Raw genomic sequence first — 27172 nt, forward strand, 5'->3', positions numbered from 1 at the left:
AGTTGTATTTTGCTCTTGTTTTGCAATGCAATATTTAGATGGACATCAAAGTTACAATACATTAAGAACCAAAGTTTTAATTTTGATTTTTGTCCACTTTTATCAGTTGAATTTGTGATTTGCTTATTTTGTTTGCTGTTGGTAACCATATATGCATAGTGGCATAATACATCATGGGGACAATTCTATGTACCGTATATGTATTTTCTTAGATGTTTTATATATTATTGTTAATATAACAAACATCAAAAACACTACAGTACCATAATTCACCATTTTAACTACAAATCCTATTCTCACAGTACTAACTCACACCCCTGTTTTCACACACTATTTGCCTTCTTGACAATACAAACTCATGCATCAAATACAAATGCACAGGAGCTATATACTCCAAGTACTAATACACAGTTCCACTATTAAGTACAGTGTATTAGTATACATATTAATAAATATGATGTCTCAATCAAGTCATCATATAGTCTAAATAAAAATAGTGGGCCTTAATCATAGTCTTATGCAAACCTGATGGATTGCATGCATCTCCGATGTTTGTCTACCTGAGCATGTGTAGGATCTGTACTGTGCATGTGCAGATATCTGTCGTCAGTGATGGTCACAGTGCCCCCTAAGCCGCAGCATGATTGACACACTCTAGCCAGTTGGGAGTGGGGAATTGGCGGCAACGGCCAGGGACCCAGAAAACGGGGGCTTGTTGGCCCTGTTTTGTGGGAGTGCCCCGGCAGCGTGGAAACACTGGCCAACCTGAGGGTTACTCAGATGGCCGATGTTCGCGCAGATGATCCGATGCTGCAGGTTGAATAAAGATACAGGTACCAACTGTGGCCATAAAATGTGGTGGAGAGAACATAAGGTTTTTTTTCAAAGGTTTTATAGTAAAAATAAAACTAAATGTTTGCAAAATTGCCTTGTCATTTTAATTTGGAGGATAATTTGGTCTTTCATGCAATAATTTGTATGGCAGAGAAAATAAACTTGCATAAAAGTTCCCTAATATAAATAAGATAGGAATAGCCTGTAAGTAATAGTCCCCTATCCATGATACAGAAATTGAGATATTTAATATTGTGTTGTGCAGCTGAATGTCATTTTTTTGTGTGTTGCCGGCAATTTGTGGTCAGCTAATCTGCAGTGTCCCCTAATGGGGAGTACTGACCAGAAGGTTGATGTGAGTAGAAGAATATCTCCTCTTATGGTGCATACACACGGTCAGATTTTGTGTCAGATCTGAACGATAACTATTTTAAAAATCGTACATATCTGAAAGAAAATCTGACGTGTGGGACTGCAACGTTGTACGATGCGCGTTCCCGCATGTCAGATAACGATTCACTCAGATTTTGACGATTTCATTCATTTTAATACTGTCTGAAATCGTTCAAATCGTTGGTAAAAATCGTTCCATCGTTCATCAGACATATCTGACCGTGTGTATGCACCACTATAATCAACTTTATCTGATATTCCTTACATTGGTAAACTGCTGAAAACCTATATATTTGTAAATGCTATTCATTGCTCTTATGTAACTTTTCTTGTATTCTGAGTTTTATGACCCTTTAAAGTTTTGATTACTCCACCCACCGCCCCCCTATACTCTCATGAAAATGCGCATATAGCTTCCATGCTTTTATAGCACCAGATTTTCCTGTTTACACAATTTGAAATAAGTCGAGAACGTATTTGTGTTAATTCTCTTTGACCTTCCTATTTAGATTAGTGGAAAGTTCACAGGTAGAGACATAACCCCTCCCTTCAACTCCTATTCTCCTCGTTCCATGAATCAACAAGATAGCCCCCTGCACAAACTAGGGATATCCATAGCGCTTCAAAGCTCTTCCATACAATTCTGCATTATGAGTGATGATCCCTCTGTCATTCATTGTATGAAGCCACTTCACACACTGATACTTCTTAAGGGGCCTATCCATTAGACGACTTTGTTCAGAAAGTCGTCTAATGTATAGCCGGCATGGACCAGTGATGCACGTGCACGCTGGGTCCTTGCCGACGCCGACTATCTGTGGAACATGCACGTCAACCTGACGACCGTCAGGTTCCACATGTTCGCAGATAGGAGGCCGGTCTCCTGCACTGAATGACGTTCACAGCGCACCTAGGCGACCTGAAGGACTGAGCGCTAGTCATTTTTCAGGTCGCCTAATGGATAGGCCCCTTTACTAAGCACTAAAGTGTGCAAAGTCATAATTAGGCAAGTTGCTACCTTTTATGGGTTATATTAAAATAGACTTGCTGGATGATTACTACAGCATATAACTTTAAACTGCTTGGCTGATAGAATCTGCCTTAAATTGGGTAAACACTATGCGATATATCTTTCATACAGCCGACGAATGATATATCGCTAAGTGCATCGGGCTTGTGTGTGCACCAGCGATATGTATGTGAACGACGCCGTTCACAGACATATCGCGCTGGCTGTGCAGCACAGCCAATACCAATATATCATGCAGATATATAGGTGCATCTGGCTGTGTGTACGGACACATACAAAGAGGGGTAAAGGGAGTTGGGAAAAATACCTCTGAATTAGTAGGTATTTCAAGAAGTTAATGTTAAATCCTGAATTGTTACTTCCCACTCCAAGTGTGTCTCATTTGTGCTGGGGTGATGCCAAAGACAGTAAGTATAATTACAGAGAAGAAAAGCAAAAAAGGATTATCTTTTTTTCCTGGCGCACTTGTAGATATCAGGCATGTGGGTGGCGGACTGGTAAGTGTTTATGCACAATTCGTTTGTGCAGAACACTTACCAAATCGTTGGATTGGTCGGCCCATCGGGAAGCCAGTTGATCCATCGCTCAGGTGTGTACCCAGCATTTGAGTTCCTCTGCAAGAGCAGATTCCTCAGATCACTTATTCCGTTTGGAAAGTAACAAATATACCAGTGGGTATATAGCGTCCACTTGGGCAGTAATGACATATACGTGGCAGCATGCAAGTGACTGCGAGAAAATGGCGTCTCATTCCTCCATGCTGGTATCTTACTGGCCACATAATTGCTATGCTTTCTAAACGTGTGGCTAAGACTTTACCACAGCCAAGAAGGAGGCAACTACTGTTAAGGTGTTGAAAGCAAATTACCTCACATTTATGACCATGGCCTAAAACACTAGTTTTAGTTTTGTAATATGTTTAATATTAAGATTTATTCTAAAGTTAAAAATGGACCTCTTTATATAATGTATTTCAGCATGCTTATGTGCCACATTTACTAAATCTGACTTTGCTGTGCGAAGATTCTATGTTTATCATATAAATCTATGCAGTCTGTTGTGTCATTGTGGATACAAAAGTACTAGTGCCCCCTTGTGTAATTAATGCACACTGAGAGTCTCACTTGATAACTATTGATGTTTACAGATTGAGTGCCAGGGCTGACAAGGTTCCAGTTAAGCACTGTCTAATAAGTTTTAGACTGCATGGAGAAGCCTGTGCATGATGTGGTGTTGCAAATACCACTTCATCTTGTAAGCCCCAAGTCTGCAGCCAGATACCTAGTGTTTTTTTTGTATTGCTGAAAGTGTATCCACATTAGGGCTTATTTAATAAAATACTGCAAGTAGGACACACATTGTACAGATGGATCCACATATATCTAGCCTCCTGGTGTGTTAAACAGCCCTTCTGGTCGCACCATGCCGTGGTGTGATTCGGTAGCGCCAAGCGTCTATTCTATGCGTCTATGCGGGTGTATCTGCATACGAAATGCTACGTTACAGTATCAGCGGCTGTAGCACACTAACGTTTAGCATGCAGATACACCCGCAGACGGACACAGAACACGGGCATGCTGCATATCATTTTAATCAGCAGAAGCTGCTTGTGCTAAATATTTGCATCACTGTGCGAATTAAGACACATTTGAAGGTAAAAAGGCGCTTGGCGCTACCGAGCCACATTGAGCTCCCGCGTTGTGTAGCGCGACTTGTAGCGCACGGAGGAATGATGTATGTGGGCAGATCTGTATACATTATAACATAAAAATGCACCATCTTCAGTCCTAGTGTTGTGTGTATATTTAGAGTATTCAGCATTCTGACATAACAAAGTCAATGTAAACCTCTGTACTAAATAGACATAAAATTGGGACAATATAAGCCCCACCAAAATCGACCCAGAAATTCCCTCTTCTCTTTGCATCCCACCCAACTCTCCTCTAAACAAATGTCTTTTAAGTAAAATGTCTGCATACAGCTGGGATGTGGAGTGGTGCAATTAAAGATGTGCGGCATATTTTTAATGCACAAATATAGGAGAAAGACAATGAGAACAATGGTAGTGCTTTAACTTGGCTGTTTTATGGCGGTCTGTAACGGACACCATCACAGTGAAATAGCACTATTACTGTAACACTACTAGGTATATCATATGGGAAAGTGTAAACAATGGGGTTAGTGTAGCTTTTATCATAGGACCTACTTGTCCAAGTTGACGTCTTCTATGGGGAAAAATGCTGACTTTCCTATCCTGACCTGTTAGCAACAACTGCATGGAGTACCAATTTTACCAGCCAGCTTCATATAGGCAGCACATAACAGTGATGCCAAACAATTGTAGCTAGTGTTATGTAGATACCCATCTCATCCTGTAACGTTTATGCAAACTTGATAAATACTGTAGGTATTTCAGCATATAAAGAAGCTAAGATGGAGTGTCATCCTTTCATCTAGCAGAAGGCTGCTTCCAATTTTGGTCAGTTTGGACAATATTTTGTCACCTGCTTTAACACTATGGGGTGGATTTACTAAAGCTTCTACAAGTTAAGGGGTCTATTTACTAAGCTGTGTTAGGAGATACAGTGATGGGTACCAGCCAATCCGCTAACTGCCATTTTTCAAGCACAGCCTGTGACATGGCACTTAGGAGCTGATTGGCTGGTACCTTATCACCGTTCACTTTATCTCCTAACACAGCTTAGTAAATAGACCCCTAAAAGTAGTGGTGTAACCTATAGCAACCAATCAGATTCTGTCTATTTTCTAGGATGCAAAAGAGAAATTATATCTATAATCTAATTGGTTGCTATGCATGTCACCACTACTTTTCATTCTTAGAAGCTTTAGTAAATCTATCCTTATGGAACCTGAACATAATGCATCTTATTTGGATGTTACTTTTTAATATTCTTTCTGTCTTCTCTTCAGGGAGGATCTGAAGCCACCTCATAGTAAGATAAATGGACAGCCAAAGGCATTATCAAGGCCTGAGTGTCGGCTGGGATCCACGTCTAGCTCACAGAGTACCACCACAGTGAGTCCTTCCAGGCATTCTAGCGTTAAGAAAGTTTCTGGAGTTGGAGGCACTACATACGAAATATCTGTGTAGAACGGTTTGCGATCAGTGACTTTGGCACATGGAAGACTAAAAGTGTTGAATTATGAGGCATATTTTATGGCCATTCAGGAGAGTTAAACTTAGGAGACCATGCATACATGCTCAACGGGAATTTAAGTGTGACAGATGAAGGGCTGTGGATGACCAGAACAATGGATATTAATGGGAGGACATTGGTTACAGTGATAAAAATAAGCCATTGTACGTGTGTCTGTCCATAAAAAAAAAAAATGAAAGAAATGTTTTAAAACTTGTGATGTCAGAAAAGTGGGACAGCTTTTTAGTTTTTATTTTATGCTATTTTAGCTCTGTAAGTAATGGGCCACAAATAAAGAACCAACCTCTTGAAAGAGAATCCCAGCATCCATGGATCTGAACAGGGAAAATGGAAAAAGAAAAAAAAAATAACCAATGTAGACTCTTTCATCAGAAGTGTAATACTAGTACAGTGCCCCCTGCTTGGAGGATCCTAGTTCTTTTTTCACATATTAACCATGTTACAATAGAGTTGTGTGTGTTTGAGAAAAAACCCAGATATGGGCGAGATTATTTAATGCATTACATCTTTTGCTATGGAGAATTTTGTTATTGGGTCATTGTGCCCTTTTTTTTTTTTTTTTTTTCCAATTGATATTTACAGCTTATGTGTATCCATTTCCTACATACAGTGGAAGCAGCCACTTTATGTACTGAGCCCATTATACCTTAGGATGCAGACGATTCATTTAGAAGTATTTAGTGGCATCACCAAAGTGGGATGTACTAAGTGATGGCACATGTGACTGGTGACTTTATAGACTGAATATTGGTTAAACTTGCAACATGATTCATTGCACTCTGTGTAGGTAACCGGAGTATATAAAGTATCAATATATACTATATATATACTTTATATACAACTGATAAATGAAGTATATAAAGAGTATGAGGTTCTCGTTTTTTTGGAGACTATATTATTATTGTTTATTATTTAGCCTGGTTATTCATTACCAGTAGAAGATTACATTTGTATTTTAAAGTATTATGTGAAGAAAAAGACAACAGAAATGGTTTATCTGGGAACTGCAACATATTTTTATCCTGAAACAAAGTTGATAATATTTTACATTCATTTTGTATTTCAAGTTTAGGCAACGTGTTATTGTGTTTTGTCTTTTTGCCGCTCTATTGCTGTGGTGCATCAGTGTTATTAACTTATTATACATGCAGATGTTATCTTGCCTTAACCATCACCTCTGAAGCAGAGGTTACGCAATGTGGTGCTGTGTGGCTGCTAATTTTTGTAGCGTGTTAATCTCCTATCCGCCAGTGTACCTAATTTGGCGTTATCACTGATTCTGTCATACACAGATCTCTCCACCGGTGATTCCCTCCAACAACACAGATCTAGGGAAGTTTTTAACTGTACTTGTGGGAGAAACAAATATATTGAAGTCTAAAAGTAGTACAAAAGTACCACTCAGTGATCCTCTATTTCTTTTCTATGAAATAAAAATGTAATAATAAACAGTCTATAAACCATGGCACTGAAGCAAAAATCCTGTGTCTTATGTCTGCATTAGAAAACCCCATTTAATATGTATCCTGTGAATAATGTCCCTGCAGTTATGGCTAGTACAGGTCACTAATTAATGCACTGTTATAGAGTATTCCTTTTAGCTGGTGGTTCTAAGACATGTAAGAACTGTGTATGTTTTAAAGCTCCTTTTTAAATAACAGTTTTCTATATTTATTTTTTTAATGAAGGAAATATCTTGTCTTTCTTGTGTGTATTTTATATCCTCGTAAGGATGTAATTGAAATTTAAACTTGTGTGAATATTGAGAATAATAAAAAAAAAATAAAAAAAGGACAAATGACCTGGGGGTGAAAAGTGCTGGCCGGCTCATATTGATCGCTTATAGCATGCTTGCTAATACCCAGCAAATTATCTGCTGATTGCAAGGGAGAATGAATGCTTCATATCTGACCTGATCTGCAAGTTTTATCAAGCTGTATTTGCATTGGACAAATCTGAATGTTTCCATCAATCTTCATCATAGGCAATAGATTTATTGTTTGTATAGAGGTGAAATGTGAAAGAGAATTAGTAGACCTAACTATTTTAAATTAGAAGATTCCTTTGTCTAGATAAGTGGTTCCCAAACTTTCTTGGACCCTAGAGTATCAATATTTTTTTCATGGCTACCCTAAGCCAAAAGTTTGTTATTGAGAACTTCAGAAATGATTAAGTAAATTGTGTTTACCTGTCATCCTTAGGTTAAATTATGTGGTGGTGGACAGGGTTGCTCTTCTGTTTGTCCACATGTTTCTGCCTCTTACATTGACCATAAATAGTTTGATTTGGTGCTGGACCACTAACTTGAGGCACCCCTGAGAGGGTCCCGAGGCACCCCAGGGTGCCACGGCACACAGTTTGGGAACCACTGGTCTAGATAATTTGTTTTTTTTTTATTATTGAGTTAATATTAAGTTGATATTACTCTGTTGTGTATCAGACCTGTTTAACCTTGTCTGGACCATGCACAGTTTTAACACTCCTCTACGACACACTTTGGGCCAAATGTAATAGGGTGAGAGTTTACAAAATGTGAGAGTTTAGCAGTAAACTCTCACATTGGTCGGGTTTTATCTTCAAAATGGGAAAATATCTGAATCCGAGTTTAAATCATGAGTTTTTTTTGGTCTAAAAACATGTGAGTTTGCCTGTTCTCGGACTCTATCACATTGGGAAAGTTTAGTAAGTGTGAGAGTTTACTTCCAAACCTCCCAACTGTCCCAATTTAGGTGGATAATCTCGTTCTAATGACCTTTATCCTAAATGCTGGAATGTTGCAGAGTATATCCCGCTCACAGCCTCCCTACAGAGCAGAGGGCACTTGCCAAAAGTGTGCACCACAGTGCAGAGGTGTATTTAGGAAATAGCACTAGGCAACCATAGGAAGGCATTGGTCCACACAACATAATGTCACCACTTCTCCAACAGAACACAGATAGGTCACATGTTTGGAGGGGACATAACCATGCCCCTATTCTCAAACAAATAAGGTTGGGAGGTGTACTACCTCTTTCTGCTGCTAATACCTGTCAGCACAACCAGTCATTTTTATGATTTCCATGCTAATATAGCGCTTGCTTGCATTTCAGCGTTCTTAATAAATGCTGTAATTGTATACAGACCTTTTGCTTGGTCAAATAAATGGGATTTATATATTTTTCTTTTTTTGACCCACCATACAATCAAATACTTTATTCATTTTTATGGGATTTTCTTTTGAGAGGGGCAGGGCACAATTGCCCTTTAACTTTGCTTGCAAGTTATGGGCAGATAGTTCTCCAAATTAGTGTTTTCCTGGAAATGTGCAATGTTATTGTTACTGGGAATGTATTAAATAAAGTGATTGTATAAATAATACACAATTCTGCTATGTCGCAGTGAAAACAACCAAACACTCTGCAATAGTTTCTTGCATACAGTATATTCTCCTTCGTCAGTGCTGCTTTTTATGTAAACAAATCTTATATAATGGGGTCTCTCAACCTTGTTCTAATTATATACCATATTTTTAAATATTTATCAAGCATCCATTTACGTCTGTAAATGTTTCTTAATTGCCCACTCATTTTAAAAAGTATGTAATTGTTTAAAGTCTCCTGAATTTTTCTATTTTATTCTGGGTTTATTACTGTAAGCACTACTACTTACAGAACCAATATGATGAATCTCTGGGTTTACATGTAATGCAGGTTGAAATTCCTTGATTTACATGGTTTCTGCATTAATAATTGTGCCAAAACATCAGGATTGTAGAAACCCTGAAAATATTTCACCCTTGTGGGCAAGGTTTCACACTGGACATTGCAGTCATCCAAAGCTTTTGCTTACTTTTAAGCTTGCTGTTACCAAATGCATATGGCTTATTTTTTAACCCTTTCCTGATATATAAAGTTTGGCACATGTATCTAGGAAAATATTTTACTAAAGTCCCCCTAGCCTTATGCCTCTCGTGACTGATTCATGTGGCTGCTTTTTTCAAAGTTCAGACGGTTCTGTTTTCCAAGACTGGCAAATTATGCTAAACATTTTTAACTAAGCATGAGAACCAATCAGAAGCTGCAAACTCTTAATTGCAGCTTGAATTTGGCCCCTCCCACTTACACATACATCGTTTTCATCCAGGGATGTGAGAGAAACTGAGGCTCTACGGTAAGGGTGGATGCACAGAGCAGTTTTGTAACCTTTTACAGGAGAAGTAATTGTGTACGGTTTGTGCTTATAAATTGATGTGTATAAGCAGGGTATATAATGTTGCTTTGATGGAGAACAGAGGTGCTACAGCCAATCTCTACATATTTCATGCTACTAGCTTTAAATAAGTTATTTTGATGATAAATAAATGGCAAAACCTTGTGGTTTCAAGTGCCCCTGCTTATAAATATTTTTCAGAATGCAGCCTGTGTGTGTACCAGGAACCCTTGCAATGACTGAGACACCAAATGGTGTTGCGGTTTCCCAATGAATTTAAAGCTGGACAGCTCATTGGGTTTCCACTTGATTGGGAATTAGGAAAACCCTATTGAATGAATGAATCCTTTTTTATAATAAAGCCTGCTTGGGCACAGGTGAAATAACTTGCTTACTTAGTGTGAAATACTTGTCTGTGTTCAAGCAGTGATGACTTCTAAACTTTACTACTAGTGTTCATGAGGGAGATGATGGATCTACAGAATTTTTTCTGCAGTCTCTCAGATGTCACATTGGACCATTTCATACACATGTTGCCAGCTAGGTGAGCTCTCCATAACTTCAGTCATAGGTGGATCTACCTTCCCCCAGCAGGGGAGTAATTGTTACCCTGTTTTTATGGGTCCTGATGAGGAAAAGCAGACTTGTTTGCATAAAGTGAACATTTGCAGCAGTTACATAAATTGGTGTGCCCTGCAAAAGGGCTTCTTATAAGTTGTGTGTATGTGTAAATAAAGAATTTGCATGAGCTAATTTATCTGTTAAAGCAAGATATTTATTTTTTTCCCTTGTATTAAAGAGCAGAAAGCTTATTTGTATTTCAGTATCTGTAATTACCCTGACCATGTAACTTTTATTTCTGTTTTTTCTTTGTAATTATTTTATTCAAATTTATAAAGTTCTTTGTATTTTTTAGTTACTCCCACAAATAAATTGTTTTGGTTTTTTTTTATTGTTTTTTTTTTAATTTGTTGTTGCTGTTTTTCCCGTTTTCATTAAATGTGTACTTTTTTACTTTAACATTTCTGGTACTGTTTGGAATGATTTTTATCTAGCATCCCCATACAAGATCAAAACCTATATGTACCTGGTCATCAAAGAAACCTATATGTACCTGGTTATCAAAGAAAGCTTCAGTTTGCATCTGCATTTTTAGGCTTAAAGTAAATGGAATATAAGTTTTCTCACTGATTGATGCAGCATTTAAAGAGGCGTGGCCGTGTTCACACAACCACTTGGAAAAGCTTATAAAAACAAACCGGAACACATAAAATAATAATAAAAAAAGACATTCACTTTCTAATGCAGTTTCATGTACTGCAATTTTAGACATATAACCTATTATAATGGTGGCCTGTGTTTAGAACATGGAAGGATAAAAAGCAAATGTCCAGTTAACTTATACTTTGGTGTTAATGGAGCCATGTTAATCCATTGCCTGTCGCTGTTAGACAATTCTCTTCACTAGGCATTAATCATAGATCAACACAATCAAGTATAATAATTAATCTGAGACGATTTATGCGGGGTACACACTAGACGATATGTCACCCGATCCGGCGGATTGGGCTGACATATCTCCATGATGGCAAGTATGTATGCACTATGCCCGACCATGCGCTCTCCCACGGGGTCGTTCAGCATCGACCGATCCAGCCTACAGGATGCTCAATCTGTCAATTTGATGAACAACCCCATGCTTGTGGAGGAGGCTGGTGAACGACATATCGCGCAGTCGTTCACCAGATTGTGCAGTGTCAAATGACCGCACAATATGTCGTTCATCGCATTGTGTGTTGGCCGGGTACACACATCGTCTAGTGTGTACCCGGCAGTGACGTGCCATGAGGTCAATTGCTAGGGAGGCACACATAGAGATGGGTCTGAGTGCTGGGAGCCTGTCTTACCCCCTACTCACTACAGTGAGTACACTCCCCTCACTACACTAATTTTCAGTGTCCTTTGATTCTCCTACCTGCAGCACTGTTTTCTCTTGCTCCTGAGCTCTGATCTCTAAACACTACAGTGTAATTGCGGTTCCATCAGTACTCAAGTCACGCCTCCCAGACTGAGAGGCATGCCTCTATTAGCTCTCTGTGCAGCTTATTGCTCGTGGTGTGGCCCTGCCCCCAGCTCAGCAAGCAGTGTCTGACTATACAGAAGTGAGGCTGAGCTGTTGCTGCCTCATCTTCCTGCAGTCCCAGGGAGCTCCACATAGCTGGGGAGTGTTGACTAGAAAAATGATTACAATAAACAATGAGATGTTTATAAGTTTTAAATATCTTTTGTATTCTAATAATTTTCATATCAAATCTCATGAGTATGACAGGGGAGGCTCTGTCTACCTTCACTGCACGTCACTGGTACCCGGCATTACACTCTGCTAGACATGTGAGTATACAACTGTTTGGAAACTTTGCCCTATGTTCTGTCACTGTGCTGGACAAAGCAATAGGGTCAGTTGGCCAAAGAGTGACAAAATATACATTGTAAATAAACTGAGCCAAATTAAATTTGATCAGAAAATGTAAGTGAAATTTTAGCTCAGACATTTTATCTACCTGATGAAATGGTTAAAATTAGCATTTCTGCCTATTTGGGGCTGCAAGGGCTGAATATACATATATTGAAGCAAATGTATTAGTGGCTAAAGGTAAATTTTGAAGAATTTGCAGCTCCCCCATTGCTTTTGAGCATGGAAAGAACGTTTTCAGAATGCACAAATGTAGCACGACAAGTAAATACTGTTCTGTGGTGCTTATTAGACACCCCAGTGTATAAACTGGTGATTTTACCCCATTACTGAACTTACAATGCAGTAAATCCTTGCAGTTTTGTAAACTAATTTACTATAAACTGTGTGTGTGTGTGTGTGTGTGTGTGTGTGTGTGTGTGTGTGTGTGTATATATATATATATATATATATATATATATATATATATATATATATATATACATACACACACTAGCTGGAGTACCCGGTGTTGCCCAGGATTTTAAGAATGTTTGTTTAAACATCATCATCATCCTCCAACCAACCTCTCCTTAGGCAGGCCTCCCGAAAAGTGTGACAAACTTCCCCATCAACAACACTAAGGTCTTCAAAGGAAGTAGGACTTGTAACGGTGTAAAGCAAACTTTAAAGATGGAAGCATTCAAAATTTGTAGAATGTACAGTGTAAACACAGCCAAGAGCTTCTGTTGCTCTGATACCAGGATGACCATCTACAGCGACTCCCTGTTTTCTGCGCAGAAAAACTTTTGGAGAAACATTCAATGTATAATATTTTGGCAGCTCACAGTACAGCAGGGGCCTTGCAAAGTCATCCTTTTGACACAGTTGGAAGACAGAAGTGAATGTTGTTGCGTAATTTTGTATAGTCAGAGAGCTGAGAATGCTGGCAAAGCCTGCTAAAGCTCTCTTCGATAATAAACATTAAGATCATGACAACACAAAACGTTTGCTCCGAGCCCCTACCCATATGCCGTGAGGCCCCACAATGAGCGTCCAGCAAAAATTGTGGTTCTTAATTAATTAAAAATTAACAGTAATTTCCATTTTAAAAATTTGTAGTTGCCTCCACAGTATTTTAATACTCCTATATAAAATGTCATGATCTTCGCTTGTAAAGTGTGGATTTGTATAGAAAGACAGAAGGACACATTTTTGCTTTTATATAGTAGCGAAGATAGAATAGAAAAAATAGTAGATAAGCTAAATCCTTTTCTAATTCCGTACCTGACCTGTAGAGGGCGAATGCTATGCAAAATTTGTGGTTTTTCATTAATTAAAGATTAACAGTAATTTTGATTTAAATTTTTTTTTAGTTGCCTCCGCCGTGTTTTAATACACTCGTATGTAAAATTTCGCAATCGTGGCTTGTAAACTGTGGATTTGTATAGAAAGACCGAAGGACAAATTTTCGCTTTTATATAGTGATAGATTATCGATGATGTGTGGAAAGAAAACAGTGATGTGCAAATATATCTGCAATCGCCCCTGGAACTAAGGTTGCCCCAAAACATTGATCTGGTCTGAATGTGTCACTTGTGTTTCTCTGCTTTTAATTTTAATACACAAATTTAAATAACTGCATAATGAGTTCCAGCCCTTGTACTTGGCTCCAACATTGCATGTGGAAACCTGCAATCTGGATTGCAGATACTTAACAAAAGGTAAGTTCCTACCATACCTCATTTTTTAATCTCTGTTTCTACAAAGTCCATAGGGTCCACAGGGTTGACCTTTGGGTAAAGGTTGGGAACCAAATCTGGGCACCACGCAGCGAAAGCTTTCAGCTCCCAGGATGCACTGGGTCCACTCTCCCTATAACCCTGCCTTCAAGCCTGAGGCACCTTAGTTTGTAAGTAGCCAAAGGCCGGAGGAGGAAAGAAAGAGAGAGAAGACTGGAGCACTCAAGAAGGATACTTACAGAGGAGGAGACTGGAAACCGGTGACCAGTAACACAGCACATATGAAGCCAGGTGGGTCACGGCGGGTGCCCTGTGGACCCTATGGACTTCGTAGAAACATAACAAAGGTAAGTTCTTACCATATCCCTTCTCTTCTACTTCAGGGTCCACAGGGTTGACCTTGGGATTGTCCCAAAGCAGTCCTTATAAGGGTGGGGATGCTCCTGTGCTGAGTGGAGAATCCGTCGCCCAAAGGAAGAATCCTGAGAGGCAAAGGAAACCAATGCATAAAACCTTAGGTCTAGACAGAAGACCACGTGGCCACCTTGCAAGGCAAAACAGCCGAGGCGCCACAGCGAGCTGCCCACGAGGGGCCCACAGCCCGAGTAGAATGAGCATCAACAAAAACAAAGGCTTTCCTATGTGTAGGCCCCTGAGATAGGCATATGAAGCCATCCAGCCAATATCTGTTGGCCGGCCGGCCGGCCGGCCATCCTTTTCTGTGAAATCTAGAAATCCATAGGCCACAAATAAGGAGTCAGATTTCCTAAAGGAACTTGAATGGACCACGTAAATCCCGAGAGGCCGGACCACAGCCGATAGGACTGGAGACTGAAATGTCGGTACAATAAGTTCCTGAATAATATGGAACTCAAAAAGCACTTTAGGAAGAATCACAGGGTAAGTTCGACTCACAACCCTGTCTTGGTGAAATTTTCAGAAGAGGGAGCCCCATGAGAATGCTCCCAATTCCGACACTCTCCTGGCAAATGCAAACGTCATAAGAAAGTGAGTCTAAGCGACATACCACGTAAGGGCTATCCAAACTAGTGGTTCACATGAAGGCCTCAGGCGGGCATGAAGAACCGCTACTAAATCCCAAGCAGCCCATAGGGGGGGATAAAGGGAGCTTGAATCCTGAAAACACCCTTAAAGGAGAGGATCTGGATACCCGAAAGCAGAGCAACTCCACATCTGAATCATACCGACAGTGCAGAGACCCGCACTTTCAGGGCGGCCAGGCGGAGGGCTAGACCCAAGTCAGCTGGAAGGAATGCCAGAACTTCTGGAAATCCTGCACACCTGATGATCGTAGCTACAGGTATGATCCCATAAGAATTATGTATACCACATTCAGAGGTTGATCCCAGCAAAAGCTGGCCTACACGCTCTAAACATCCTGATGATGACAGAGCCAGAGCAGCCTAGAACCACAGTAGCGATGCAGTCAAAGACAAACGATCCAAGGAAAGGCAAGGACCCTGAGACAACAGGTCCGGATATTGAGGCAGCAGGAACGGAGTGTCGATGGAGAGACTCCGAAAATCTAAGTACCAGTGAGGTCTGGGTCAATCTGGAGCCACCAGCAGGACAGTACCTCCGTCTTGGTTGAACTTCCAAAGAACTAGAGGAAGAAGGAAGACCAGAGTAAACAGGTACACAAATGTGAAGGACCACTTCACTGACAACGCGTCACCGAAGGTAGCTTCAGTACCCCTAATTCTGGACCCTAACACCGGCAGTGTGTGATAGAGTAAGTTGCCATGAGGACCACCTCGGGGAGGCCCTCTCTGCTCACTAGGAGTTGAAACCTCTCGGAGAAAAGACTAGTCCCCGGAATGCACGTCGTTATGGCTGAGGAAGTCCACTTCCCAATGGAGAACTCCCGGAATGAACACTGCAGAGAAGTCCGGGAGGAGACCCTTTGTCTGTGTCAGAATGAGTGACACTTCCATCATTGCTGCCCAACTACGAGTGTCTCCTAGATGTAAGCAACTGTTGTGACATTATCAGACTGAACCTTTACAGGTTTACCGTGAAGTATGTGTTAGGCGAGAGCGAGGGCCCAAGACAGCGTGACGTTCCAATAAGTTGATTGGCAGGGCGGAAGCGACAGACGTCCAACTGCCCCGAAAGTAGTGCAGACCGGTCACTGCACCCCAGAGACTGGCATCCGTAGTAAGGGTTACCCTAGATGAGATGGCCATAGCCACCCAGATAGATGCACCTTCGGTGAGAGCATCACCGTCTGAACAGTGATCCGATGGAGAAACCCGTTCCATCAGGAGAGGATTAGTTTTTGCAAAGGCCTGAAATGGAACTGAGCATATTCCATCCTGCCGAAGGTAAACACCCTGGATTCCAGAACCCGCATTACAGAGTGTAATGACACTTGTCGACTGTGGAGATATCCGCGCACTCATAGTTGCAGAGTGGAGATCTTATCTGAGGTCAAAAGGATTCTCCAATTCTGAGAATCCAGCAGGGCTCCCAGATGAGTCATACCCTGTGAGGGATTCAGGGAGGACGTTTTCCCAGTTCATTAACCAGTCGTGCTTGAGAAGAAAAGCAGTGATTAACTGGAAATGGCCTTAAAGTACCTTGGTGATCCTGCTAAGAGCAGGAGGTCATCTGGATACAGGAGCAGTCGGATACCCTGAACAGGTGGGCTGTCATAAAAGCTATAAATCTGGAAAAGCCCGATGGGGCTGTGGACAATCCAAAGAGCAGAGCCCAAAAATTGGAAGTGTTGCTGTGGCACAGCAAACCTGAGCCAATGCTGTTGAGAGGGCTCTATAGGTACTTGTAGGTACGCGTCCTGAATATCCAGTGATACCATAAAGTCCCCAGGTTCCATAGCTCGGATGATGAAGCGTAGGGGTTCCCTCCTGAACTTAGGCACCTTTTAGGAATTGGTTCAGGGATTTCAAATAGATGATAGGCCAATGAGGACCATTCGGCATCTGCACCAGAAAGAAAGTAGAATAACCAGACCCCGCTGAGATAGTGGGGTTGGCATAATAAATACCCCTGCTTAGGGCAAGGACTGTATAGCTTTCTGGAGTTGTAAGGCCTTGTTCAGGTCTGAAGAAGAGCCTGTGTAGCAAAACATGTGGGGAGGCCGTCTGAGCAATGAGAGGGCGTACCCGTGAGAGACTTCAACTCTTACCCAAGCATCCGTGGTGACTTGACACCAGCACTGGGCGAACTGAAAAAGTTGGTATTTCACTCTGGGATTCCCCAGATGAAGGCCTGTCCTGTAAGGCGGAAGGTGTATCCTCAGGTTTAGAAGCAGGGCGTCTGAAGTTCCAGGTCTGCTCGGTTCCGGGTATGGCGGCCCAAGTGGAGGCCGTCAGTCTAGGAAAAAACTGGCCTTTTCTCCTCAGGGAAAGCCTAAACAGATGTAGTCGGAGGCCTTATAGTGGAAGTAGGTGAAGGCGGAAACGTCGTTTGTGATAATGCCAACATTGCTCCAATCTTCTCAAGGTCAGGGCCAAACAAGATCTCCTCATTATAGGGTAATCCATTTTAAAGCCTATCTTGGAGTCCACCTCTGCCTTCCAGGAGCACAGCCATAGGCTATGGTGGGCAGATACAGTTGCTGCCGAAACCCTGAAGGTTAGGAGACTGGTATCCAAAGTTGTTACTCCAACATATGAAAACTGTATCTTGAATGTGAGCAGTAAGAGACATCTGATATCCAGAAGTTCTTGAGGGAAAAATGTCTACAAATGCATCAGCCCATCTCTCAATAGCATTTAGTCATGGTTCGATGGGCAACAGCCCCTGAAAGCGAGTATATTGATTTCAGGCAAAGCTACCACCTACGTATCCATAGAATCCGTCAGAGCAGGGATGGGAGGCGTAGTAGCGCTTTTAATCGGACGAGTAACATGAGAATCCACTCCAGGAGGTGATCCCTATTACCCGCAATGACCCTCAGGAATGGGTAACATGAGGTCAAACGCTTTTGTGATATCGCCAATCTGGCGATTGCCAGTCCCCCGCAATATATGATCCACCCGCTGTCAAAGAGGGGGAAAACAGCCAAAGACACTTTAATGCTTAAACTGAGGGTGATTTTTCAGGTGCAGGTTCAACATCCTCTATAAGTAGGATGACTTGACCGCCAGCACCAAAGCTGGGATAAGAATACTTGTTTTAGGCTCGCCCTCGTGTGAAAGGGATAGGAGTCCGAAACATCATCCAGTACTCCCATAGCTGACGATCTGTGACAGACAGCAGTGCAGACTGGGAAGTAATCACATGGTCTGTATTACGCCATCTTGCGTTTCGTAGAAACGACATCCACCCAGGGTGGCTATTATGGTAACGGAAATGACAGACTGTTGTGGTACCTGAGGGAATTTGTAAAACCCCGGTAGGGAGCGATAGTCTGTGTCACAGGGGTAAACCGCAAGATCTACGAGACACCCTGAGAGGGAAGGGTAGCATGTTGAGGTAACCCCAAGTGGGTCACAACTATGGGGACTGCCAGGCAATCCGCAATGGAGGCCTGGGTCTTGAGAAAACAAACCGCCCAAGGGGGTCCTGTAAGGGGCCCGGTACCTGACGACGCCGTATACATAGCCCTTCCTGAGTCAAATCCTCCGTACTTACACCTGCAGCACGTGACTTGCAGGATAGCAAAAATGTGTGCAGTATCATGCTCTATTTCCTAGTCACACATATCTGACCAACAATCATTGTGGAAATATCAAGCAGCGCTATACTGATCCTGACTGGCGCTAAGATTAGCTGCAGGGACCCATTATCAGTGTATGCAACATACTGTTCCATCTAAAATATGGCAACGTGCAGCAAGCAACAGTATGTGACCAACCTCTCAAATATTGACAAGTGTGTGTGTGTGTATATATATATACATATATATATATATATATATATATATATATAATGTGTGAGGTCTCAGAACCACCCTAAGTACACCTGTATTAGGGCAGATTGTAAAGAAAAGGGATAGATATACACTGACAGGTGAGAGATAAAGCACAGACAGTCAGCACTAGCATAAGTCACATACAATGCAGAAATATATATACACATAAACATTACATATAATATACTGCAAATGTCGTTACATTCAACTGCCCAGATTCAGTGTCTGGGAAGGCTATAGCGCTCTGTACACTGACCTAAATGGTGATGTACGCAGGGGAACTGGACTCACTGACAACCTCGGAGATCTGCATCCATAGAGGAAAATGGCTGCCTGGAGACCTCAGAGGAAGCATGGCCCGAGGAAGCAGCTCTGGGACGCTGAACCATGCGCTGGAAAGGCGCACTGAGCTGAGGGGTGGAGCCGCTAGACAGATAAGGCTGCCTCCCCTGGCTAGCAATTAACCCCCGGGATGCTAGCTGCCGCTATAATCCCTGGTGGTCTAGTGGAACTGCGGGGACTCCCCAGAGACTGGAGGCATAAGGCTGCACGCACACGCGGGTCACCGCAAGTGGTGACCCGCGACTTACCTGTCCCCATCGATCCGGCAGCAGCCCAGGGATTCCTCCAGAGTCCGGTTAGTACAGACTCTGGGCACCCACTGCAATCCCCGGATCTTTACTGGCGTTGCAGCGCCGGCGGGGTGTAGGAGCGGCAGCTTGGACGTCCAATGGACAGTCTTATGCTGCTGCTCTGAAGAGTAGTAAAAAAGAATAAAATAAATTAAAACTCTTAAAATAAAAATGTACGCTTAGGGGCTGCTAAGCAGCCCTCCTGCGCCAAGGGTGACCCCACTATGGCCGGGCACCAACTAAAAACTGAGGTGCCTCTGGCTTGGGGGCGGGGTTATAGGGAGAGCATACACAGTGCATCCTGGGAGCTGAAAGCTTTAACTGCGTGGTGCCCGGATTTGGTTCCCAACCCTGTGGACCCCTATGGACCCTGAAGTAGAAAGAGTGACTTTGAGTTGTCCTTTTCTATCCATCTGTCATTGTTTACTCTAACCTAATGTAAGGCCATGGAAAGCCTTAAAACCTTATTGGGAAGGCTAAACCATAATCAATTATAAATTTATTTATTGAGTTTTTCACATGTAACAGAATACTGGGGGTGGGGGTTGAATCAACCCCTTTTTTTTTTTTTGTAGAATTGCTCCTACAATTTCTATGGTAGAGTTGATGTGGTATGCATTACTTTGTTCACACGTGAAAAGAAGCAGCAATAAGGAAAACCAGTACACTGAACATATAGCTTTTGTATTCCTAGATACTAGGCTGTGCTCCCAGCATCGGGTCTCAGATGCTTGGTGCTAGCCATAGTCTAGTGTAGAAATGGAACTGTTCCATGGAACACAACAGCTGCTTCACATGCTACAAATGTAACATTGCAAAATCAGAATCACCTCCATTTTTTCACCATCCAGATATCTGTTTCTGAACTTTCATCAATTCACAAAGCCAACGAGAAGGAGGAGAGCCCTAATGCTTACTGCTGGGCTGTCCACCTCCAAATGTGACATCCTTCAACCTCTGGTTGCCTGTCCTGGGCTTACAGAGGGCCTGACTCAGAGGCGCTCGCAAAAAGCGAGCACTCACTCTGAATCAGGGCAGCCGCTTTTTTTTGTAAACCAGCCTCCTAGCCGCTGGCATGTGCATGACCACCCACAGTTTTTGCGAGCGGCCAGGTGATGGTCGCGACCATCGGGCTTGCGACGATACCCTTGTTGTGTACTGTCTCATTCCCGCAAGCCCCAGTGAGCTTTCGGCTCTAATAGAGACGGAAACTCACCACTGACATCACTTGGGGCGCCTCCGTTTGGACAGCCACCCCTTCTGCCCACCTCCAAAACGGGGCGAGCTGTCGATCAACATCGACAGCCGCCCCTTTTGGATGCGAGCGCCAGAGCGAGTGATTTCTCGCTCCGGGGCTCGCGTGTGCGCACTGCCCGGCCATCGACCCGCTTGCGAACGGGTCTGAATCAGGCCCAGAGTTCTATCACCTTAAACTGCCTACACTCTCCTGTATCTAGCACCTACAAAAAAATGTGCAGAACCTCTCTAATAAAAAAAAAAAAAAAAATCTCTTCCCTCTCCTTCTCGGCTAAGATCTGCAAAACTTGCAAACCTCATCTTTTTCTTTTTTAATAAAGTACTTTTTATACAATTTTCTATAGAGCAGAAATAAAATCAAAATCAACATTATTATAACAGAGCAGAAAATAAGCTGTGAGCAGATATATTCCACCAACATCAGGTATGCTTATAGAAATAACATATCTCTCAGAATAAACCAGAGACAAACATATTATATACAATCAGTACATAAAAATGGTAATATCCCAAAAAAAGATATTATATATATATATATATATATATATATATATATATATATATATACACATATATATATATAAAAACAAGAAAATAAAAATAAGAAGAAATAGAAACATTAAACAATATGAACCTATAAAATACAAAGCCACACCCAGCATAATGTCTCATCAAAAATAAATATACACAAATATATAAATTTATTAACCCAGTTAATACTAAACAGAGGGCTGAGGAGACTTGAGACATTTTGTTCATATGTAGTATTGATACCGTTTAAACAGAATCGATATTCAAGAGATTTGATTGCACAGACCAGATTGCCCATACCTCCCATTTCAATATAAAATAGCTTTGTCACACAGAAACAGTTTGCGGTTCCAACACACACAAAGGTATTATATTGTAAAAAGGGTATAATCAGCCTTAATCTATACAATGCAGCTATATACAGGATAAAGACAAAGATACAATTACCAATACTTCGCCATGCGGACTGGATCCAGGCTAACAGTTGTCTTTCAGATAGCTGGGTGTTAAGGAAGAAAAACAGAGGAAGAAGGGGCTGGGATCCAGACTGCATAGGAATTTATAGGTGTACAATTTCCTTTGAACATAAGCTAAATACTCAGAGGGGCTCCCTATTGGCCCTTTATTACTGAGTCACAATGGTTGTTGCTATTCATTGGTTAGTAGACGGTTGACGTCACTGGAGGTTGAACTGTGTTAGAAAATCCCTTTGTCCTAACATTTGGCATGCAACTCTACAGGGGATGTGTACAGTGATTTTTGCAGTATAGAGTATAATTCTTGGCAGGTCTTCATAACTCGATAGTGATCCCTTCCATATTCATTCTGTTGGTTTCATATTCCTGTTGAGACAGAGGGAAATCGGTAGATACTACTCATGACCCATTTATCTTATTCCTAATCCCAGATATCATATAACTGCTATTTAACATGTAACATTCACTGTATACCTTTAAAACACATAAACTTCTATGTTTGGAACATTTATTGTGTAAGTGGGTGAATATTTGTATGAGAGGAAAGAGGTGTTTATGTACTAAATAGCATTGTGCGTATCTCAGTCAGTTTAGGGTTAAATGGGATATAAGTTTATTGTAAGGAAAGGCTGCTGTCCGTCGGGGTAAGGTTTCCAACAATAATACTTAAAAGCTAGCTATGCGATTGAAACGCAAAACAGTATTTAAACAGTATTGCTGTACTAACTTTGTTATGTGTTTATGTAATGTAAAATGGCGCCTAACCGTTGTGAGCACAGAAGCATGGCTCGCCATTCACAATATGGCGAGTTGAGGGGGCATGGGATGCGTGTGCATGTATAGCGAGCATGTGCAATTGCGCGTGCGTGAATGCGGCGGGAGCATGTGTTTGCATAAAATGGCCGTGGACGATCAAATCGTCCAATGGATGTCGTGTTGCGATTCGTGCGCAATTAAGCGATCGCAACCAATTTATACGGTTTCGACAGTAGTCGAATTTCAGAATACAGACAACGTTAATGTTTCACAGTTATATTCACTAAAGAAATCCATGCAGAAACATCTGGCCCAGTGGGAGCCATCCACTCTCTAGCCAGACAGACCCTAGCAAGTGCACATAGATTAAATGCATATTGTATACTATACCGGTCCAGTCTATCATCTTCTCTAGCACCAAGGCTACAAAATGTAGTTGTAAGCAGTGCAGAGGGGGTACCAGTATGGGTCAAAGCAGATATTATCGGAGTCCAAAAGACCTGGACCACAGAGCATTCCTATAGTAATGCCAGAATGTCCCTTGAACCACTCCACATTTAGGACATAGATCGGACTGCCTGCCACCAAAGCGCACCAATTTGACAGGAGTTAGGTATGTTGCAAAAAGGTTGGAGTATCCTGCACAGGAAGATGTTGAAAATATATGTATAGGGGTAAATTTGTAAACGAACTTATAGATCTATAATGGAGTACTAGGATCTAGCTATCAATAGTGTGAGTTGGTGGTGCTCCCCTAGGTTAACAGCAGTACAAATATATACTGAATGGGCTTTTGATGCGTAGAGTGGCAACAAAGGCAGAGGAAGAACCCTTTGTGGGGGCACAACTTTCAAAGTAGAAATGTAATAAAATATTACTTTTAATAAATATGTTTTAAAAAAAGATTTGTTTGGTATATGTTTCAAGTAAAAAAGGGAAAAGAAGCACATTATTTAAGTCACTGCAACAATGATTTTACTCATACCTGTATGTGTGAGTGATTCAAGAAAATAGAAGAGGGAGCTTCAGTTAAAGAAAATCAATAATCCAAACCACATGAAGGTGGTCCACCAATCCTAGGCTGAAGTCACAGTAATCACAAATTCATGTTGTAGATAGCAATAATCCAAACCACATGAAGGTGGTCCACCAATCCTAGGCTGAAGTCACAGTAATCACAAATTCATGTTGTAGATAGCAATAATCCAAACCACATGAAGGTGGTCCACCAATCCTAGGCTGAAGTCACAGTAATCACAAATTCATGTTGTAGATAGACAAAAATCTGAAATACTTTTATGATTTTAGTCCTTTTACAAAGCAAAAATAATGTACTATCTTCTTGAGTGAAGATAAAAGGCTGTTCTCTGGTTGTAATATAGAATGCAGCAAATGATGAAAGGCTCATATATATAAAGCCAGGAGAATAAAACCTCAAGCAAACATTTTTTTTTTGTACAATATACATATGTTATTAGAGGTCAGCTTGATCAATCATCACCATGAGTTAAGCTGTTACCATTGAATAAATGAATGTAAGCAGGTAATACAAGTTCAGAAATAATACAGAGTAGTATACAGAATTTAAATAAATCAGAAGGTTTTTAAACCTAGAAGTACTGTATATCCTTAATTCTAATCAACCAGGGTTAATTGACAGTTATACATCAGATATTAAACATGTAGTTCATGTAAACTTCACAAAGGAAGTGGGTGCAACATTGTATCAAAGTGAATGCAGATATTGTTATTAGTCACAATGTAACAGTAATTGCAGTATGCCAAAAATAAACAGGGTGTATCTCCTCTGGTTATTTACCAAAATAACTATCTTAAGCTGCATATCCACTCGCAGATATAAATGAGCGACTGAACAATTACGACATCGTAATCGTTCAATTTATCATTAATCGTGTATAAATCGGGCAATTTAATGTCGGAAACGACCAGCGATGTGCGCTCCCGCTGGTCGTTTCCCACATCAATCATTGCCTGAACATGACGGTCAATCTGCCGATAACGACAGATTGGCCATGTTCAGGGATGAGGGAGGGTGTCTGCGGTGAACGACATGTCGTTCAGTGTAGGCACTACAGGGAATGATAAACGACTGTACGATTACGATGTTGTAATCGTACTGTCGTTCCACTATCTGCAAATGGATACGCGACTTAAGTGGGTAGGATACTAATTAAATTACTGTCGTGTTTGGTGCAAAAATTTAATCCAGATTTGCATCAAATAATATCGGTTGAGGAGACCACACAGTTTAAAGAGAACAAAGTATTTGTGATCCAGACGTCTCTGTGTTCTCACATATATAAGTGTGCTTATAAGTTTATTAGAAATTAGAGAGGTAACACTGTGCACAAAACTACGCAGGTACCTGTGTGCAGATTGCAGTGAACAGATCCTAACTGGATAAATAGTGTAGTAGTTTGCCGGTGGAAGGAAGAGAGGTCACTTCTGCTTTTCGTATAGGAAGTTAACCGGTGCAAACCCTGTTGCTGATGCCTTGCAGGGATCTGCTACCGGACTGAATGAGAGAGTGATGATGGAGAAGAGAGAGATAGCGATACCTGTAGGATATACTCTGTATTAGAGGATCAGGGCCAAGTGGGAGTCCCTGTTGGTGCTAGCAGAAGCTCCGGTATTGACTGGACGCACGTTTCATCCTTCAGAAAGTGGGCTTGTTCACCAGTTAGGTATGTTCTATACAAGATAAATAACTGAATTTGCTGAAATCTTACAGAAGTGGTAGCTGTACGGGGATACTCCAAAGCTACCTCCCATTCCTCATCACTAAGGGCACCCACCAAAGACTCCCACCCATCTTGTAGATTAGGTTTGGCATCTCCGTGATGAGAAGACAGTAGAAAAGAGCATGCACAGGCAGTGGCGGAACTAGAGAGTGTTGGGCCCAGGTGCAAGAATATGCTTTGGGCCCCCCTATGCAGTGCCCCCAGTAGTGGTCCCCCTATGCAGTGCCCCTTATACAGTGCCCCCAGTAGTAGCCCCCCTATGCATTGCCCCCAGTAGTAGTCCTCCCTATGCAGTGCCCCCAGTAGTAGTCCCCCTATGCAGTGGCCCCAGTAGTAGTCCCCCTATGCAGTGCCCCCAGTAGTAAACTGTAGTGTAGTGTTTGTAAACTGTGTAGTGCAGACCGCTACTCACTGCGGTCTGCCCTACACTTGGGGCTGGGGGACACTAGCGGGGGTGCAGCGACATCTATGGGCCCCTGCACCACAGCGGGCCCCGGTCCAATGCACCGACTGCACTGCTGCTAGTTCCGCCCCTGTGCACAGGACATTACCCTTACAGATCCCATAGTAGTCACAAATTATTTTACTAGGGAATGTGCGATAGATGTAGAATCACGCCTAAATTGGTCTGCAAGGGCATGTCTGAGTTGCAGGAACCTATAGAAATAATTAGCTGAGAGGCCATAAAAGATTTCACAAAAAATGTCAGTAACCCGTTGTAATATAACTGGTCTACCGTACCAACGCCCTTGCTATCCCAGACCTGTCGGACAGACAGTTTAGAGAATTCAGTAAATTGACAAGAATACCATAGGGGGGTATCCGGGTCAATTCCATGTAACCTCCCTATATAACTTAACCACAAGGGCAAGCAAATATAGTAGACAAAGAATCAGAAGAGCTACCCTGAATGACCGAACATGAGCCAACTGTGCAGTATAATGATTATATGTAAAATGAGGAAGCACCATGCCACCACGCGTCCTGGACCTAGCAAGCATGGCAAGTCATAGGCAGGGCCGTCATCTTGCCCACACCAAAGATAAGATCATATTGTTTAGTTTCCGAAAGATAGATGCGGGGATGTATATCGGAGTCTGCTGAAGTATATATAGATTTACCACCATTTTAATTAGGTTGACTCTACCTGTTACCGTAAGAGGAAGCCTTCCCCAAGAACCAATTCTCTCCTTTAAGTAGGAGAACAGTGGCATCAGATAAAGGTATTTAGTCTGCAGACTGGTTATATAGCCAGACCCCCAAATATCTAAATTATGAAACCCGGCACAGTCGCAAAGCTACCTCTGGAGCATCAGGAGGAACACTGCATAACAGTAGTATAAAGGATTTATCCCAATTGGTGGTAAGGCCTGAAAATCTACCATTGCTCTAAGGATCACTGGCATAGTCAAATTATAGTCCCTAAGAAACAGCAATAAATCATCAGCATAAAGAGCCACCATATCCACTCTATTCCCAAGTTGAAGCCCCAAAATATCAGAGTAGGCCCTAATGATACAAGCCAGTGGTTCGATTGCCATGGCAAACAGGGTAGGGTACCCCGAGACAGTGAAAATAAGGAGGAAATTAACCCATTAACCTAAATTCTAGCACTGGGTATATCATATAGAAGTTGCACCCATTTTAGGAAAACCGGTCCCACTCCCAGCAAAAGGACAAATGAGGTCAAACCCCGAAAATGCGCGTTTGACCGCATTACTTATTCGTAGCAAGCCTCGGTATGCGATGCACTTGGTTGCGGTGGTCAATGCCATCTCCTGAGAGTCATCAGAAAGTGCTGTTTGAGATCTAATTGGATCCCTCCCAGCACCTCCTGCGGCGCATGCGTCCTTCTGCGCATGCACAGAAGGACGCCAGAGGGGCTTCTGTGCATGACGTTCCTCCATCGCAAAGGCTTTTACCGAGAGAGTGGTCCTTTGTGGAGCTCTTCATGCATATCGGCATTGCTAATGCTGGCATACATGCGAAGGGTGGTGAGATGCATATATCTTCATGAAAATACCTCATGTATTTCATTGC

The 27172-nt window shown here is 41.8% G+C and overlaps 1 protein-coding gene across 1 annotated transcript in view; it reads left to right on the forward strand.

Moving 5' to 3' along the window:
* Positions 1-10576, forward strand: part of ZDHHC8 (zDHHC palmitoyltransferase 8) — an 86054-nt gene extending 75478 nt beyond the window's left edge. Inside the window, exon 11 of the mRNA XM_088476685.1 lies at positions 5189-10576. Coding sequence (XP_088332811.1) covers positions 5189-5369 — 181 coding nt within the window. The 3' untranslated portion in view covers positions 5370-10576. The remainder of the gene's footprint in view (positions 1-5188) is intronic.
* The last annotated feature ends 16596 nt before the right edge of the window (positions 10577-27172 follow it).

Source organism: Taudactylus pleione, unplaced genomic scaffold (genome assembly GCF_031769625.1).
Source record: "Taudactylus pleione unplaced genomic scaffold, aTauple2 ptg000191l, whole genome shotgun sequence".
Classification (NCBI taxonomy): Eukaryota; Metazoa; Chordata; class Amphibia; order Anura; family Myobatrachidae; genus Taudactylus; species Taudactylus pleione.